Consider the following 19,353-nt stretch of genomic DNA (forward strand, 5'->3'; position numbering starts at 1 on the left):
CGGAAAGAGGACCAGGATTATCAGAGAAGACGGAAGGAAAACATTTGGGAGACTGTAAACAAAATACTTGTGCAGTTGTTGATGGGCTTGAGCTGTGTAAACAGCAGGAGGGCTCCATCCGTCATTCCTAGTTAATGAGTTTGGCCTTCAGAGGCCCCAAGCAAATGGCTTTTATCACTTCTTCCAGAGCTCTCAGTGAAAGCCAAAGACAAAAACAGAAAGAGGTTAATAAATGACAAAGCGTGACATCTCCATGGGCCCAAAATTGGCCTCTTGGGATACGGAACTGCTTCGTGAACAGGCGGAGGGGGTTATTCATTAGATTTCCCCTGGTTGAGGGTGTGCACCTCTGAGCCAGGCCCACTGCGGCTGTTTGCTTAGGGAATCTCAAAGCTCTCAAAGCCAGCCTCGCAGGGAGCCGGTGTTCTTCTGCTTCAGAGCATGGAACTCATGGCACTGAACGACCTGCCTAATTGATGTGCCAGGAAAGGGCATGGTGGGATTCGAACCCTGGCATCCCTCCCCTGCATCTGTGTGCTCTGTGAAGTCAGGGACGTGGGGGAAGGTTTCGCAGATGCCAGCGACCACCTCGTACAGCACCAGCAGGGATAGGGGCCCTGCCCTGCGAGCTGTCCACTCGGACCGGGCTTCACGTGTCATGTGTGGCAAAACACACATAACACAGAATCAACCATCGTAACCATTTTTAAGCGCCCAGCTCAGGGCGTTAAGTACGCTCACGTTGTTGTGCAGCCGTCACCACCATCCATCTCCAGAACTTTCTCATGTTCCCAAACTGAGACTCTGTCCCCACTAAACACGAACCCTCCCTCCTACCCTAGCTTTTATGCATCCGCTCCTTAATCCACACAGTGTCCCGATGCCTGGGAACAACTGTTCCCCGGAGCCGAGAAAACTGAGGCTCAGAGGGAACCGGCCCTGGGCTGAGGCCACACCCAGTGGGTTAAGGACTGGAGTCATGGCTGCCTGTCCCCAGACCTGCCAGTTCGTCCCTGCTAGTTGGCCTTTCCTTTGAGTTCCCCCCAAAGAACTCCGTTCTTCGGACATGCAGGGATCCACAGCCAGTCTCAGGCAGGGGGAGCGTGAGCCTCGCTCATTAGAGGAGGGGGTGTTCCTAGCATTTGGGGGGAGCACTGTGTTTGGCTGAGGGGCCATCGTACCGCTACGTGTTTCCCAGGGAGAGGGAGTCGGACTGTCACCCATGTGGAGGCAGATGCTCGCTAGCTGGCCCGCCCGAGGGGGACACAGTCTGTGAACAAACAGCGCAAGGAGAAGAGAGCTGGATTCCCCCTCGCCCAGGAGCTCACCCATTCAGCCCCTGATGTGCGTTAGCAGGAATCACCCCATTGCCAGTCTACTCTGATGATTTCCCATCTTTCCCATCACCCCTGTTGAGTACGCAAGATGCTCCCATTTTACAGAGTAGGAAGCTGAGGCTCAGAGAAGTCAGGGTCACACCACTATTAAGTGAGGGAGGTCTCGAGAGGCTGGTGGAGCGGGTGAGGGCTGGGGTTGGTGTCCCCCAGAGGTGCAGTGAACTTGGAAACAAGGAGCTTGTGCTGCTGTTGGCCCTGACTCTCAGTGACACTGGATCTTCCTGTCTTTAATTTTCCAATCTCAAAAAAGGAAAGAACCTTTGTTTTTTTTGTTTTGTTCTGTTTTTAATTAATTCATTTATTTTTTATTTTTGGCTGCGTTGGGTCTCCGTTACTGCGCGCAGGCTTTCTCTAGTTGCGACGAGCAGGGGCTACTCTTCGTTGTGGTGCGCGGGCTTCTTATTGCGGTGGCTTCTCTTGTTGCAGAGCACGGGCCCTAGGCGCGAGGGCTTCAGTAGTTGTGGCGTGCGGGCTCAGTAGTTCTGGCTCGAGGGCTCTAGAGCTTAGTAGTTGTGGCGCACAGGCTTAGTTGCTCCGCGGCATGTGGGATCTTCTCGGCCCAGGGATCGAACCCGTGTCCCCTGCATTGGTAGGCGGATTATTAACCACTGCACCACGAGGGAAGTCCCAGAACCTTTGTTTTTAACTGCTTTTCAAGCTTAATGTTTGAGCTGCAGGTCTGCTCTAATCCAGTGACAATTTAGACTCAGAACCCCTTTGGCTGACACATCAATCAGAGGTCAAATCATCAGCCCCCTGTTCTCTTTGGACCCCTTTCAAGAGCCTCTTGATCATCTTTTCCCTGAATTTCCAGCCCCTTTGGGCACATGAAAGGGACTTGCTCCTTGTGTATGTTCCTCGATCGTCCCATGATGCTTCCCAAAGGAGCCAGCGGTTGGCCATGTCTTGTAGGAAGGCTGGGGAAACTTCCTTCCCCAAAGCCTCTCCCAGATGAGAGAGCAGACAGGTCGAGGTTTTAGCTTGTTAACGTTTAAAGGAATCAGATGGCCTCAGAGGGCGTGTTGGTGGGCAGAGCAGTTTGGCTGCAGCCACCCCAATTATAAGTGCATCTGCGTGCCTTTAACTCTGAAGTGTACGTCTAGACTGTGCTACAGATACTTGTGCACACATGTCTAAAGACAGACGGACTCGGGGGAAGAGTCCTGCCCAGGTCAGCAGCCGTGGAGGCTGGACACCGTCTGCAGGGCACTGGTTAGATCCATGATGGTAAGCGTCCACAGGACGGAGTTTTATGCCACCATTTAAGAACCGAGGCAGCTGCGTGGACTGATGTGGGATGACCTCCGGGATAAATCATTAGGTGCAAAGATGAGATGATTTAGAAAGATTGAGGGTCACCCTAGAAAGTTACTCATGGACTGGCGTTTTCGATCAGCTGTTTTACCTTTGGGAGCCCAGGGATGGGTTCCTGGGGTCACAGGCTGCATTTGGCTCACACACATGGGCCTTTGGGCGTGCACGCACGTGTGCAAAATCCCCCCACGGGCCCACGATCCCCACAGGGTTAAAAACCACCATGTGAATTGGATGGGGAGCTAAGGCCCAGACTTGCCTGGGTTACCACCCATCGGTCACGTGCTGCCGCGCTGCCCTTTGCGCCAGGCCCGGCCGGGCGCTCAAGGCCCAGAAATGATGGGGCACCGCCCTTGGCTTCAAAGATGACCCAGACCAAAGTGGGAGGTTGCCGCGTCGATGCACGCGTGCCAGCGGGCATGCCCGGTGGAGGGTCAGCACGGACCTCAGAGAAGCGCTCAGGGCCGCAGAGGTGTGGAGTATTTGGACAGCTGCGCGTGGCCCGCCAGGCCTGGCTCAGCAGGCAGGACTACTCACCACACGGAGCCCAACGGTGTGGACTCCACCCCACAGCCGACCTCGCTGGGGCCTTGTCTCTGAGCTGAGGGGCTGCTGGACCTCTGCCACTCACCCCTCTCCTTTCCTCCCCAGTTTGTGGAAGTGGAAGGACAGATCACGTCCTTGGTCGACCTTCACCCATCCTTCCTAAGGAAGGGTTTCCGCCGGGAAATCTTCATCGCCTCCATATGTTGTGTCAGCTACCTGCTGGGGCTGACCATGGTGACGGAGGTAGGTGGCTCTCTCCCCTGGCATGAGGGCCTCCCCTGGCGGGGCCCTTGTTGCTCTAAATATGTTTCAAAGGCCAGTTCAAGGCCACGCCACCTCCCCGCTCCCCCCGTGGAGGCAGCTGGGTGAGAGCTGAGCTCCTGGCCACCCTACTTCAGGAGTCCTGCCCCATCCAGGACTCCCTGCCCCACTTCCCTGTTACCCTGGCAGCACAGTGGCCACCCTCTGCCCTCTGTCCTATCTCATCCGCAGAAGACTGAGAAAGGGGTACTTCAGCCGAAATCCATTTTAACCACAGCTCTGTCCCCGCCCCCCCGGCCCCCCCCACCCCCACCGCACTGTGTGCAGTGGCCCTTCTCAGGCCTGCAGGGGAGGCGTGTGAGCATGAGAGCCTAAGCCCGGGCCCGGGCTGATCCCTCCTGTGCCCCTCACCCATCTCTCCATACTCTCCAGCAGAGGGTTGCATTTGCCCCCAAATTTGGGGTTTCACATCACCGATTTTCCTTACCAGAAGTAAAAATAAATGCTTTTCTCGAAGTGTCTGTAAGAAACACCCCCTGAAAGGCAGGCCACAGGTTCATACACTGAGCAACAGGGTCTCACTGAAGTCTTCTGTGTTGACCACAGTGAGTGTTAAGCCCCTCCTTTGGAAACAGGCTTCAGAGAACCCATCATTTTTCGCTAAGAAAGACATGTTTTGCTTTCTTTTCTGTGTGTGTGTATCTTTTTAATTAAATTTGTCAAACATGAAGTTAAGCATCTGTTTAGACATGTATCTGGTCCTTACACCCTCTGCACTTTTTTTTTCCTTGGATTTTCTATTTCTTATTGACAGGCCAGATCTCTTTATATATTGAGGGAATGAGATGCCAAATAACAAACCCACCTTCTCTGGTTTTTTTCTTCACAGGGTGGCATGTATGTGTTTCAGCTCTTTGACTACTATGCAGCTAGCGGTGTATGCCTTTTGTGGGTTGCATTCTTTGAATGTTTTGCTATTGCCTGGATATATGGTGAGTAGAGATGTTTGCATATCTTACTCAAGTCTCTCCTTTGGGCTTCTCTATCTAGAAGCTTCAGAAACAGAATTCTAGTGGGAATTTCATTTTGAGTCAGACACAGAGTCGCTCCCTGCCTGGACTTTTCCTCTCAAGGCCGCCCCTTCCAGCACAAATAATATGACCGTAGCCACACCGAAGATTCTCCCCATGCTGAAGGTGCAAGGTGTGAGTGGATGCTTTGACAAACACAGAATTCGGCCATGCCAGGGGTCTGTCTCTGATGAACCACTCTAGGGTCCAGGAATGGTCCATTCTGACTTCCTCGAGACCTTGGAATGGCCACACCGGGTTTTGGGGGTCTGCGTAAAGTTACCAGAAAAATACCGGATGCCCAGAGACATGTGAATTTTAGATCATTTCAGATAAACGTCTGCCAACACTTGGGATTTGTGATGCAGGACCTGGATGAGGCCCTGGAGACACCCCCTCCCCGCCACCCCCCCCAGGGCCCTTGAGCCCCTGCTGTGCTGTTCCCGGGGCGGATGCTGCATCGGACACCGGGTCAACATCTGTCTGCCTCTGTCTCTTGCAGGCAGTGATAACTTTTATGACGGTATTGAGGACATGATCGGCTATCGGCCTGGGCCCTGGATGAAGTACAGCTGGGCCGTGGTCACTCCGCTTCTCTGTCTTGTGAGTGTCCTTCCGCGCGGCCGCGGGCAGTAGCCGTTCCTCCCCGGGGCTTGACAGTTTCACCCGCTAACGCATCGTTCACTCAGCATCTGCTTAGTGCTGGCCTCTGATAAGCCTAGTGACAGCTGTGCTGGGGAGGGGCCAGGCTGCTCCGGAGGGTTCCCTGTGCAGCATGAGTAGGAGCTTGTCAGGAGGAGGGAGCCGGAACGGCAGTCCTGGCAGAGGGGCGCGAGTCGGGCGCGCCAAGAAATTGCAGGGTTCCATCACTGAGTACATGACCTTTCCTCAAACGCTTCCAGAGTTCATGGGCACAGTCAGGGTCACTGATTAAGTTGAGGGGCCTTAGGGAATGTCGAATGGAGACGTCATAGACCCTGGAAATGCAGTGTTTCCCATGGAGGGCGGGGCTCGTGCCTGGAGAGGGGAGGTCCCAGCAGAGAGGAACCCTGGCCTCTCCCAGGAACAAGGAAGCTTAGTAGCCACCAGGACCCAAGGGCAGTGATGTGCACGTCCCCTTTCGCACCAGGGTTCCTGCACCTGCCATCTGGGGATGCGGCCTTGGGGCCCAGGCACCCGTTAGGCTCCGCTAGGAGGCTCTGGCCAAAGGGAGGTCCTCTGCAGCAAAAGCTGCTTCCTTGCCGGTGTTTGAAACCTATCATGAGCTTGGAGCTAATTGCAAGGAAAGACGTCTGCTATGCTGCTCTCAGCTCAGACCGTGGGGAGCACAGATGGCAGAAATGTTCCTTGTGTTTAGGAACCAGGTGCCGGGAGATAAATGGGCTCTCCCCTCAGTGACCTCTGTTTCCAGGCCTTTCCTCGCAGGGCCCAAGTTCCTGCATTTGTAAAACAAGGAGACCAACTGATGCGGGGCTGAGTGGCAGCGACCGTCTTAGGTTGTCTTAGGTTGTTACTTTATTACTGAACACGGTCTCGGCCTTTTCATCTGAGATGCAGATTTTCCCCACAATATAAGGAAGCTGTAGCAGCCAGTAACCATGATCGGGGAGTGCATTGTTGGTGGTGAATTTAGGTGGGTGCAAAGCCCGTGTTCTCAACCTCACTTAATGATTTATTTGTGGGCAACTCCCCTCACCACTCTGACCATGGGATTCCTCCTCCCTCCCTCCCTCCCTCGGGGATTGGATAGGTGAGAGGCTGCATTCTGAGGTGGCGGGAAGAGTGACACAGGCGGACACGCTGCTTCCCGGGTTGGGTTGGGAGGGCAGAGCTGCCCTCCCTTGGGACCCTCCCCCTCTAAGCGTCACCCCACACGTAGGACAGCAACAACAGGGCCAGGCATACAGTAGGTGCCTAATGAAGAGCATTCCCCCCACCCCCTCACCAATTCTGGTTTAGATAGGTTTGTCTTCCCTTCAAACCCCCCTTATTAGATAATGAAGGTTTAAGTCATTTTCACTGGGTTCTACACGGAGAGGCTGTAGTTCTGACCGGAAGCAGCCCTCCAGCCAGCCTAGCGTGCAGGCTTTGGGGCGCAGAGCTGACTCCACCCCACCCCTATGTTCCTTAAGAATTAAAAGCCACTTCTGTTTTTCCTTTTGACACCACCATTTTGAAGTATCACTGATCATTGGTGAGTCTGACCCTCCCAGAGGAAAAGACAGTCCTAGGGAGGATCGCAGGCCCGGGCAGGCAAGGCCACACTGAGAGTGCAGGGGAAAGAGCCTGTTTGGCTGGAAATAGGTCTGTCAGTCAGTGATGTGGACATGCTTAAGGGACAGAGCCCTATGCTGTGTTCTGATAATGGACCCCTGGGTGCAAAGGTGGTTAAAAACCAACCTTCAAGATAAAGACAAGCTGATCCTAAAATATAGTTCACTTGAAGTTTTTGGATGCTTATTTTTAAGATTAAAAAATGCTTAGGATTATTATAAATCAATATTTATCAAAAAGTAAACGTTTTTGATAAATGGCTTGGGCGTGGCTTAAGCTGGACCCCCCCCCAACAGGGCAGCAAGGCCCAGGTCCACACCCTGCCTTGGGGGCTGGGCCTGGGGCTCAGAGAGGGAGGTGGAGGGGTGGCAGTGGCCGAAGGGAAGCTGTGTGCCCCCAGAGCTACACCACATGTCAGGGAAACAGGGGAATGAGACAGACACACCTTCCGCTCTCATTGACTCAGGCTGGGTGGGGAACGAGTAATTGTGATCATGAAGAATTGAAAAATCTCGCTTTCTGGGAAGGGAAGTGTGGGCACCTGACTGAGCCTGGGCGGGGCCTGGGCAGGACCATTAGTGCAAATTTAGGATGAGGAGAAGGTGATCAAGAGAGAGGTTCCCAGTGAGTGGGAACAGCCTGCCCAGAGACCCCAGGGCAAGCGGCTGAGAAACTGAAAGGAATTCTAGGTAGCTGGAGTATAGTGGCAGAGAAAGAGGCAGTGGGTAGGTGACAGGGAATTGCCGGCCAGACAAGGAGTTTGCATCCCAAAGGTCCTGGGGAACCGCAGAAGGGTTTTGAGCAAGGAGGCGGCTTGATCAGGTTTACCCTGGGGGCGGCCCTCCTGCACCAGAGGGAGAAGGGTGTGAGCCTCTTGGGTGGAGCCTGCCCTGGTCCCAGAAGCCCCCTGACCGCCCCCGTCTCTCCACAGGGATGTTTTATCTTCTCTCTCGTCAAGTATGTACCCCTGACCTACAACAAAGTCTACGTGTACCCCAACTGGGCCATCGGGCTGGGCTGGAGCCTGGCCCTGTCCTCCATTGTGTGCGTCCCCTTGGTCATGGTCATCCGCCTCTGCCAGACGGAAGGGCCGTTCCTCGTGGTAAGCACACAGGGCCCCGAGTCTGGATTTGGGGTGGGGGCAGGATGCTGAAGGCCAGCCAGCTGTCAGTTTGCTGTGTGACCTTGGGCAGGTCACTTGCCCTCTCTGAGCGCCAGACCTCTCACCTGCCCTGTGGAGTGGTTGAGATTGTGGGCAGGAGAGTGTATAGTGGGAAAATGGGCAACAGTGACACATTCAAGGGCCGGGCCAGGGGCCGGAGAGGTGGTGGCAGCTTTGGATTCCAAGATAAGAGCCGGGGCTTCACCCGGGAGCAGTGGGGGCCAGGTTTCCCAAGTGGTGAGACGGGAGACAGGAGCTCACGAGCAAGGCTGAGCTTCAGCCAGAGGCCTTCCCTGGCCCTGGAGCCAAGTTTCAGACAAGCCCAGCCCGTGCTGGTGTTCCCCTCGCCAGACATGTGGCCCCATCTGCTGCCCGACCCTCAGAAGCCACCTGTGCACCGAACAGACCCTCCAGCTCCCAGGCCCCTGTGCCCACCAGTCTCCTCCCTGCGCCTCCCTCCCGCCACCATCCTCTCAGAAATTCCTCCAACAATCCTGGAGATTCCAGGCCCTGGCAAAAGTCGGGGCTCTTTCCAAGAAATCCTTTTCTTAGACTCTCCCTTAACCTTTGGGCTTGGGCCGGCTCCAAGACGGCACTGTTTTGTTCTGGGCTGTTTTTATTGTTATTCTCTTAAAAATCTGGAGCCAGGATGTCCTGGGGCCCTGGCTCCCTCTTGGGCTGGGCTGGTTTCCTTGTGGGCAGGGGATTGACCTGGGGGTGTTGTTGGTGGGGAAAGATGCCGGGCCGGGCAGAAGAAGACCAGACCAGCCTTCCCGAGACAGAGGAAGTAGGCAGGGGTATGTATGCCAGGAGGAAACTATGAGGCTGGGGTCTGTCTGAGCCAGGAGGACGCTTGGGGTGTTCCTGCAGCACTGGACCCATTGTGTTTTCTCAGAGGACACAGGGAAGGACCCCAGTATTCAGCCAGAATGCTGATTGGCCCTATCGTGTGTCAAAATACTGAAATACTGGGCCTGGGACAGACCCAGCCCCTCCCCCAGGAATTTCCAGAATGTCCCTACCACCCAGAAACCAAAGGGTTAATGGAGGGCACAACAGGGGGTGTTGGATGTCTGTCCTGATTACTCAGTGCCCACAGCTACACCCAACAGGTCACTGACTTGTGTCTCTTTGAAGCCTAATTTTAAAATATTGTTCCATCCCAAATTTAGAGGTTTGGGCAGAGTGGGGTTGGTGCGGGGGAAGGATTCGAGTCCACCCCAAATTCACAACCGGTCCTCACCCCCAAACCTGACCGTTAACCAAAGCCCCCTCCTCTGAAGGCACCTGGCCACCATCCACCTGTCTTCACCACATGCCCCTCGACCACCTACCTGCACAGGTTGCCAAGGGGTCCTCCCAGCCATGAACTTCTCTCTGAGCTCCATCCCGGGAGGATTCCAATTATGTCTGCACCTCCTGCATAAACGGGGCCCCAGGTAGCTGCCCGGGGGTGTTTGCCTCGTGTCCCCAGTTCGGGGCGCACACCCATTATACAGATGTCAGGAGAGGCAAAGCGATGAAGGGGGGGCAGGGCCCTCCCCTCCTGCTGGGTTCCACCTTCGCCCTGTACCTGGGGCCTCTGGTCTGTTTCCTCCAGGGCCCAGGCAGCCAACCCAGGTGGGGAGGGGGACTGGGGAGCTGGGGCTCGGGAAGTCGAGGACCATCGCAGGATGCAGTGATGCTCTCAGCTCTGGCTCCCGGTTTCAAGGAGATGTGGGCCTGGGGTGGCCAGACCTGTGGTTTTTAAAGAGTAGATGGAAGTCTGGATTTTCACATGAAATATCGTAGCTTTTAACAAGCAGCTTTTGAAAATTGTTCTATACCTAAATTGAACGTAAATGCCGAGATAGAGGGTTTCTTGTTAGCACCTGCTTCCTACTTAAGCCGCTGAGTGGACGCTTGGCGGGAGGTGGGCTGGGAGGCGGGAGCTCTGAGTTCAAGTCCCAGCTCTGCTGTTGCTTTTCTGGGTGCCCTGGGGAGGGCTCCTTCCCTTACTGATCCTATCATCTGGCAACCTGGGGAGGACAAACTGCTGTGTGCCTGGCAGTGGTCCAGCCTCTGTCCCCTCTGTTGGGAGGGGCAGCACAGACCCAGGCAGTGGTCTCCAGACCCTCAGTGGGGAAATGGAGAAGGCAGGACATGCAGCTTGTGGGAGACGGAGGTTCTCCTCGGGGAAAGTGGGAGCCATGGGAGGCTCAAGACAGTTACCCAACCTCGGGCATACAAATTGCAGGAACTCAGCTGCTTTGCAAGTCAGAGAAATAGGGGAACGAGAATCACAAGGAGCTGTATTTCAGCTCCATGGGACAGAGAAGGGGGAAAGAGTTTGGAGGCGTGAGTCTCCTGTCCCTGAGGTGTGTAAGCAGGGCTTGGCCAAGGAAACTACCGGCGGGCACTCTGCCCTCATTCAGGGCCTGGAGGGACCTTAGTTCAAGTCCTCTATTTGCCAGTGGATGAAATGGGTGGTCCAGAGAGGGTACTAGTTTGGCAAAGGCCACAGAGCACACTGGCAGGACCCGAGGTGAAGAGGGAAACCGGGCCCGCTGACCTGCCTCCCCGTGCCTGTCCCCTTCTTCCTCCAGAGACTCAAGTACCTGCTGACACCGAGGGAACCCAACCGTTGGGCCGTGGAGCGAGAGGGGGCGATGCCCTACAGCTCCCGCATGTCCGTTAACAGCACGCTCAGGAAACCAACCCACATCATAGTGGAGACCATGATGTGAGCTCTCTCCCAGTCGACGGGCTGCTTTCCTGCTGTTTACTAACATTAGATTCTTATAGGACCAGGTTTACAGAGCTTTATATTTGCACTAGGATTTTTTTTTAATTGTCACAGAAAATGTTTGTGTGTGCGTGTGTGTGTGTGTGTGTGTGTGTGTGTGTGTGTGTGGTGTCGTGTCGTGTGTATGTGTATTTTGTTTTGATTTGGGGATATTTTGTACAAAAAGAATACCCACGGGCAGCTGCCCGGGCTGAGGCAGAGCTTTCGTATGGAATTAGATGTATTTTATGGGAACTTGGTCAATTTTTCTTTGTATTTTTTTTTAACATGTAACTGTGTATACACGTAGAGATTGTCCTACACTTTTACCACTTGAATTGATCTTGCCAGCAATAGATCTTGTTTTCAAAAGCAATTCTTCGGTGCTGTGTAGCTGGCAGAAAGTTCTGCCCCCAAAACGCAGGGTGGAATTTTCCTGGGACAGCAGACCCATTTTAAAGGGGTAGTACCTTACCAGCCTGGTTCAAGTGAAGCAAACAGCCATCGGGCCAGACCCCTAGGGGCTGGAGAAGGGAAGGCTGTCGGGAGGCGCCTCACGACACTTGTCTTAGCCAACAAGAGAGATGCCAAAATAATGAACCAACCTCTCAAATATAAAGGGACTCAAAGCCCACAGATGAGGCCCAACAGGAAAAGTGTGATTCTGAGAGCACTGGGAACCGTTGCATCAAGAGCAGAGTCCCTTTTATTTCGAGACTGAGGCGGGGATAGTCAGAAGGGCTGTCAGAACCGTCCGTGTGCGAGGGAGCGGCGTCCTTCCTGGCGCGTCCCAGGGAGGGAGTGGAGGCTACCCAGCAGGAGCGAGGGTCTCAGGGCTGCAGACCTCACGCAGATGGGGCTGTGGCCTGGATGGGGATTCCGATCAGCTTCTGGTTGTTCCCTCAGCCGACATCTCTCGCAGCTGCTTGTAGGGGAAGCGTGGTGTACGTATTTGGTGAGGGGCGAGGGGTGAGCAAGTGGACCAAAGGACGTGGCCCCAGGCGCCCGGGACCCCGGGGAGGGGGCGGTGCTCTTCTTTCCTCAGCTCTCCACCCTCAGCTCTCCACCCTCAGCTCTGTATTCATCTCAGAGGCTCTTGTTGAAGACCCCAGCCCGGGGCCGCCCTGGCGCCTAGCAGGGAGTGCCAGGAGCGAGCTTTCATTGGGGTGAGGTGATCCCCAAACTTTCCTGCAAATTCAGGCACAAGTACAACCCACGCTGGTAACCTGGGAGATAAGGAAACTCTTTATTCCCCCTTCACCGCAAAAGCTGGGGTCGGGTACGCACTATGTGGGGATCGAGGTCAGGAGGTGAGTCAGGGTTGTTCGGGGGCAGGCACCCCAGAACTGGCATTCCTCCCTGAACCAGGACGGAAGGCACCCCACCTTTAAAATCCCAAGTACGGACACCCCTCCACCCAGCCCGCATTTGGATCTAAACTGTGCCATTTAAACAGAAACTTCCAAGTTCAGGGTGTAAAGTAAACGGAAACGTTGTCACGCGGAAACGGCAGTGACTGCCTCGGGGGTGTGGAGAGCAGGATCCGGCTCTGGCGTTCAGAGCAGGGGCTCTCTGAATCCTGGGACCCCCTCCCCAAATCCGGGCAGGGGAAGAGTCTCGGGTGTCCCCCTCCCAAGGGGCAGAGACGATTCTGAACCTCTCGTCTTTAGCAAGCATTCACAGTCCGCTGTCTCCAAAACATACACCCTGCTAAACAGCACCCAATCCTATTCCAAACCGTCAGCAAGTCTGTGTGCCTGTTTTACGATGCATTTATGGTTGCTACTGTATCTGATTGATTGTATTGTTTTGGGGTTTTTTCCTGATTTTATCAAGTAGGAATGTGACCTGTTCTCCTTCGTCTTATGGAACATTAGTAAACTAACCACTGTCGATGACTGGGGACAGGTTACGTGCGGGGGCGAGGAGGGCCACAGTGTTTCGGGTTCGTAGGCAAATTGCAACATTCTGGAAATAGCCCGAACAAGGCCTCTTCTTATAAGATTCTCAGACCAAATTCTAGACCAAAGACACATGCAGACCAAGTCCCCAGGCCCTGCCTGGAAGGAAGGTCAGCCACTTTCCCAAGCCTGACCCTCGCCCATCTCCCGAGCACCTGTCTCCACTTGTGACCCTCCTGTCTGATACCCTAGCTCTTGTGTATCAGCAGAACTCTGCTCTGTGAGTACAATGTGTAATGGTGTGTGACTTCTATGTCTCCACATAAAGGAAACTTGTCATTGGAGCTCACGACTCTGGTCCGCCTGTCTCTGGGCAGTCCGCCATCCATGCTCTGCCTGGGATGGGTTGGAAATTCTGATGCTTGCAGCCAGATCTGGAAGGGATGCAAGAGAGAGGTTTAAAGGATGTTTTTAGCATGCACAAATGGGTAATGGCCCCAGGATAATCTCACCTGGGGAGATGCTCTGTCCAGCTGGGCCTGGGCCCGGTTAGTCCCTATGGTGGAACCGTACGGTCACTGATAGAGAGGCTTCCTGGGCCCCCCGGTCAGCACCCTCGTTGTCAAAGGGGCATGTTCTCCCTGAAGACCAAAGACCAGCCTTTATGAAAAAGGACATGCTCCGTCCCCAGAGTTCAGGGACGCGGTGAACTGCAACCCACCCTGTGACCATGCTCATGGGCCAGCTGGATCCCAAGCTATGGCTTAGTGGGATGGGAGCTGGTCCACCCGGCACCCTCCCCTCAGCAGCTGTCTGGAAGTGAGGCACTGAGACGTCTGTTGCACCACAGGAAACTGAGGGGTCCAGACAGAGCCCCTCAGACAGGATTTAGCCTGAGGTCACGTGGGAAATTCCCAGGTGGCCGGAAGTGGCCTTGGATGATTTCTGGGCCATACACAGCTTCCTCTCTGTAGCTCCAGTGCCACATTCTCACCCCAGATCCCCAGCACACCCCAAGACAGTGGGGAGACAGAGGGGAGAGGGAGCCCCCCTCAGCCTAGCCCAGAGTGTTCTTGTGTCCCCAGGTGCCAGCACACGGCGGTCAGGGCCCCAGCCAACGTCTCCCAGCACTACCCCTCCAGCTGGGGCAGCCAGTGCTCTGGCAGGCGTGCCTCCCTTCCACACCAAGCCTCAGACACAGTCTGGGAAAGGACCCAAGAGAAACCCCCTCAAGGGGGCTACAGGTCCCATCCAGCCCTCAAACCCAAGGTCAGGTGGGCCAGGCAAGGCTGTCCACGTGGATGCTATGAATATCACTGTGCAAAACTCCAGCAAGCACAAACCCACAAAACAACAAAGCTCAGACATCAAAACTTGGAGAGGAGTGTAGGTACCCAGAGGCCAGGAAATAGCATTCCCCCCCTCCTCTGTGCCCCCTCTCAGTGCCAGGCTTTCAGACTGCAGCTCGGAAGCTGGGTTTCATTGTTCTCTTACGGGTGTCACTACAGGCTATTCCGCCGTGTTCCCTGAGGGATTGGAGCATCTTGTTATATACTTGGCTTCAAATCGAGATGTTGGCTTAATTTTTTTTTTTAAACCCAATTAATTTTCGAATCCCTAGCAACTGTGACTGTATTTAGCACAAGAGAATGCCGAGAATGTGGGTCTTGCTTCCTTCCAGAAATATGTCTGGCTCACCAGAACTTTTTTTGAAACTTCAAAATATTTTTAAGATATTTTAAACTTTTGTAAAAAAAAAAAAAATCAACCAACAAGAGACTCTTCTGAGGAGGAGCATTTGTATTTGAATAAAATCCTTGGTGTGTAACTCAGTCTTGCAGTATACAAGCTTTTATGTATAAATGTTTTCTGATATGAATTCCTGTATTTTGCAGGGGTTTTCTTTTCTTCTTTGGCTTTTTAGATAAATATGTATACCTATATTTTAAATTCATCTTTGCTTTTTTTTTTTTAGAGGAGTTTGTAATCACCTTATAACATGAAAATAAACATTTCCTTTTTAAAATCCAAAACGTGTGGGTTCTGTTCTGATACAGCTGTTTCTCTTTACATTTGGCAAGCACTTTACTGTTTACAAAGGGCTTTCATTTCTGCCCCGGGACATTCCTCAGAGCGGGGTGTTATTCTCTGAGGTTGGAGACATTGAGGTAGAGGTTCAGGAGGGGACAGTTTGCCTCAGGGCGCATGAGTCCCTGAAAGAGTGGGGAATCTCCCCAGATTCCGGCTCCGCTCCAGCTGCTTCTACTGATGTCCTGCGACTGGGAGGTCTCATCACCTGAGCCCGCGGCTGTCATCTGGAGTGAAGCACCGCCCCCTTCATGCTGATTGGAGGCGGTGCTCACCACGCACCAGCACCAGGTGGTATCACTTACACCCAAACCAGGGCTCTGACCTTCCGGCCAGGAGAGCGCAGGCTGCTGGGGGGCTGGTAAGTGACCAGCCCTGGAGGATGGTGCCGCGGACACTGGGACCTCAGAAGCGAGGGCAGTCAGGACCCCAGAGGTCAGTGGTTGGCACAGACGTGGTTGGCCTTGGGAGTCATGAGCCCAGCCCGCTGTTACAAATGGGGAAACGGAGGCTGGGAGAGGGGCCTGGCTTGCCTGGGTTCACAGAGCAGGTCCACGTTTGAGGCAGCCTTTGGGCCCGCTGGCCCAGCCACCTTTGTGAGTGTGCGAGGTCAGGGGGATTTGCAGGGTCTTTTCCCCAAATCCCCAGACCAAAAAACCTTTCTCGGTAACTCATTCTACATAGACAATGCTAGAGTGAAATCTCCCTCCCCACTCTTTCTGTCTGTCTCCCTCCCTCCCTTCTTCCCTGAGTGTCTTGGTCACCTGGCCTGTGTTCACATCCTGGTTCCATCCCTGACTACCTGTGTAAAGTACTTAACCTCTTGCCTCCTTCACTCCTCTCTGATGTTGAGATCATAATACAGCTCCCTCCGAGGCTGTTGGGGAGGATCTATAAGGGGATTGCTTTTTTTATTGAAGTATAGTTAATTTGCAAAGTTGTGTTAGTTTCAAGTGTACAGCAATGTGATTCAGTTGTACACACATATATACTTTTTCAGATTATTTTCCATTATAGGTTATTATAAGATATTGAGTAGAGTTCCCTCTGCTATACAGTAGGTCCTTGTTGTTTATCTATTTTACGTAGTGTGTATGTTAATCCCAAACTGCTAATTTATCCCCTCCATCCCTTTTTGTAATTATAAGTTTGTTTTCTATGTCTGTGGGTTGATTTCTGTTTTGTAAATAAGTTCATTTGTATCATTTTTCTATACTCCACAAATAAGTGGTGTCATATGGTATTTGTCGTTCCCTGATTTACTTCGCTTAGTATGGTAATCTCTAGGTCCATCCATGTTGCTGCCAACTGCTTTATTTTATTCTTTCTAAAGCTGAGTAATAGTCCATTAAATATATGTACCACATCTTCTTTATCCATTCATCTGTCAGTGGACACTTAGGTTGCTTCCATGTCTTGGCCATTGTAAATGGTAATGCTGTGAACATTGGGGTGCATGTGTCTTTTTGAATTATGGTTTTCTCTGGATATATGCCCAGGAGTGGGATTGCTGGATCATATGGTAACTCTGTTTTTAGTTTTTTAAGGAACCTCCATACTGTTCTTCATAGTGGCTGTATCAATTTACATTCCCACCAACAGTGTAGGAGGGTTCCCTTTTCTCCACACCCTCTCCAGCATTTATTGTTTGTAGATTTTTTGATGATGGCCATTCTGACTGGTGTGAGGTGATACCTCATTGTAGTTTTGATTTTCATTTCTCTAGTAATTAGCAATGTTGAGCATCTTTTCATGTGCCTGTTGGCCATCTGTATATCTTCTTTGGAGAAATGACTATTTAGGTCTTCTGCCCATTTTGTGATTGGATTGTTTTTCAATATTAAGCTGTATGAGCCGTTTGTATATTTTAGAAATTAATTCTTTGTCAGTCACATCGTTTGCAAATATTTTCTCCCAATCCGTAGGTTGTCTTTTGTTTGTTTGTTTATTGTTTCCTTTGCTGTGCAAAAGCTTTTAAGTTTAATTAGGTCCCATTTGTTTATTTTTCTTTTTATTTCCACTACTCTAGGAGACAGACCCAAAAAAATATTGCTGCGATTCATGTCAAAGAGTGTTCTGCCGATGTTTTCCTCTAGGAGCTTTATAGTATCTGGTCTTACATTTAGGTCTCGAATCCATTTTGAGTTTATTTTTGTGTATGGTGTTAGGGAGTGTTCTAATTTTATTCTTTTACATGGAGCTGTCCAGTTTTCCCAGCACCACTTATTGAAGAGACTGTCTTTTCTCCATTGTATATCCTTGCCTCCTTTGTCATAGATTAATTGATCATAAGTGTGTGGGTTTATTTCTGGGCTTTCTATCCTGTTCCATTGATCATTATGTCTGTTTTCTGTGCCAGTACCATATTGTTTTTAATAAATTTATTTTTGGCTGCCTTGGGTCTCCGTTGCTGCGTGCGGGCTTTCTCTAGTTGCAACGAGCAGAGGCTCCTCTTCGTTGCGGTGCACAGGCTTCTCATCGCGGTGGCTTCTCCTGTTGTGGAGCGTGGGCTTCAGTAGTTGTGGCTCGCGGGCTCTAGAGCACAGACTCAGTAGTTGTGGCGCACAGGCTTAGTTGCTCTGTGGCATGTGGGATCTTCCTGGACCAGTGATCGAACCCATGTCCCCTGCATTGGCAGGGGGATTCTTAACCAATTTGCCACCAGGGAAGCCCACTATGTAGCTTTGTAGTATAGTCTGAAGTCAGGGAGCCTGATTCCTCCAGCACTGTTCTCTCTCAAGATAGTTTTGGCTCTTTGGAGTCTTTTGTGTTTCCATACATATTTTTAAAAATTTTGTTCTAGTGCTGTGAAAAATGCCATTGGTAACTTGAGAGGGATTGCATTGAATCTGTAGATTGCATTGAACAGTATGGTCATCTTAACAGTATTGAGTCTTGCAATCCAAGAACACAGTATATCTTTCTGTTTGTTACAGGGAATTCTTGCAAAGCACTCAGAACAGTGCTTGGCCTGCAGCCAGGCTGTAGGACCAGTGCCGCCTCTCTGTCTTGCCTGGCCTGGCCCACACCTCCGTCCTGTTGCAGAAGAGCCCCAAGCCTGTCCCCCTCCCAGCGCTAGGGAGAGCAGCAGTGCCCTGTGCACAGCTCTGGCCCCCAGCGACTCTGGCCCAGCCACATAAATGCACCCGGTGTGACCTGGAGCCTGCCTGCACACCCTCCAAGACAAGGTGCTCACTCCCTCCTGCATAACTGATGGCGAGAGGCTCTTCCTCTGCTCACAGAGCTGTGGTTCTTCCAGCCAGACCCAGCCCTGCGCTCTGGGCTCATCCTGCCCTGGAGCCCATTTGGAGACTCAGCGTCATCGCTGGGCCCCGACCCAAGCTAAAGGGACTCCATACAGCAGACCCAGCTCTCACCTGCCTCAGTGGCTTCCCCTGCACACAGAACAAAATCCGTAGTCCCCACTCAAGCCTCACGCCTGGGCCCTGCAACCTGGAGCCCCACACCCCTTCCTGGCCTCCTTTCTCTTCCTGAGCCCACCAACCTCATTCCACCTCAGGGCCCTTGCACTTGCTGTGCCCTCTGCCTGGGACACTCTACCTCTAGATATCAGCACAAATGTCACCCCGACCCCTGAACTAAAGCCCCCGGTCACTCTGTCCCATGACTCTCTGGTTCTCTCCGCTGCACTGTCTACCTCTTAGAATAATTCCTTATGACTCACTCACTGTTTCACTGTCTTGCACAAGAATATAGCACTCCTGTATGCAGACAGGTCCTCATCTGTCTTGTTCATGAAGTTTGCCAAGGCGGTAGAATGATGCATACTATATTAGTGCTTTTTGAATTAATGCATTAATCAAAAGCAGGTGAGATGTGACAAGATCCAGAAGAAAGATGACTCTTGCCAACCTCTGATTTTCTTCTTTATTTTAAATTGACGAATAGTTCATTTAAAATACTGTTAGGTTCTGAAATACCCCGGAGTGATTCAGATATATATGTATATATAAATTTAAATATAGGGCTTCCTTGGTGGCACAGTGGTTAAGAATGCACCTGCCAGTGCAGGGGACACGGGTTTGAGCCCTGGTCCCAGAAGATCCCACATGCCGTGGAGCAACTAAGCCCAGGAGCTACAACTGCTGAGCCTGCACTCTAGACCCCGTGAGCCACAACTACTGAAGCCCGTGCGCCTACAGCCTGTGCTCCGCAGCAAGAGAAGCCACTGCAATGAGAAGCCCGTGCACCACAACGAAGACTAGCCCCCGCTCGCCGCAACTAGAGAAAGCCCGCACGCAGCAACAAAGACCCAACGCAGCCAAAAATAAATAGACAAATTTTAAAAAATTAAAAAAATTAAAAATAAACTAAATTTAAATATATATTCTTTTTCAGATTCGTTTCCATTATAGGTAATTAGAAGATATTGAATCTAATTCCCGGTGTGTATACTAGGACACTGTTGAGTATGCATTATGTGTATAGCAGTCTGGATCCCTTAAACCCAACCTCCTATTTATCCTTCCCCCACACATGTCTCCTTTGGTAACCGTAAGTTTCTTGTCTATTTCTGTTTTGTAAATAAGTTCATGAGTATCATTCTTCTAAATTC

The 19,353-nt window shown here is 52.1% G+C and overlaps 1 protein-coding gene across 2 annotated transcripts in view; it reads left to right on the forward strand.

Moving 5' to 3' along the window:
- Window positions 1–14,464, forward strand: part of SLC6A6 (solute carrier family 6 member 6) — a 265,923-nt gene extending 251,459 nt beyond the window's left edge. For both annotated transcript variants that reach the window (XM_030849523.3, XM_060307281.1), the window contains 5 exons: window positions 3,363–3,500; window positions 4,408–4,510; window positions 5,091–5,191; window positions 7,794–7,964; window positions 10,610–14,464. In XM_030849523.3, the coding sequence (XP_030705383.1) occupies window positions 3,363–3,500; window positions 4,408–4,510; window positions 5,091–5,191; window positions 7,794–7,964; window positions 10,610–10,750 (654 nt within the window). In that variant the 3' untranslated portion in view covers window positions 10,751–14,464. The remainder of the gene's footprint in view (window positions 1–3,362; window positions 3,501–4,407; window positions 4,511–5,090; window positions 5,192–7,793; window positions 7,965–10,609) is intronic.
- The last annotated feature ends 4,889 nt before the right edge of the window (window positions 14,465–19,353 follow it).

This window comes from Globicephala melas, chromosome 11 (assembly GCF_963455315.2).
Source record: "Globicephala melas chromosome 11, mGloMel1.2, whole genome shotgun sequence".
Lineage (NCBI taxonomy): Eukaryota > Metazoa > Chordata > Mammalia > Artiodactyla > Delphinidae > Globicephala > Globicephala melas.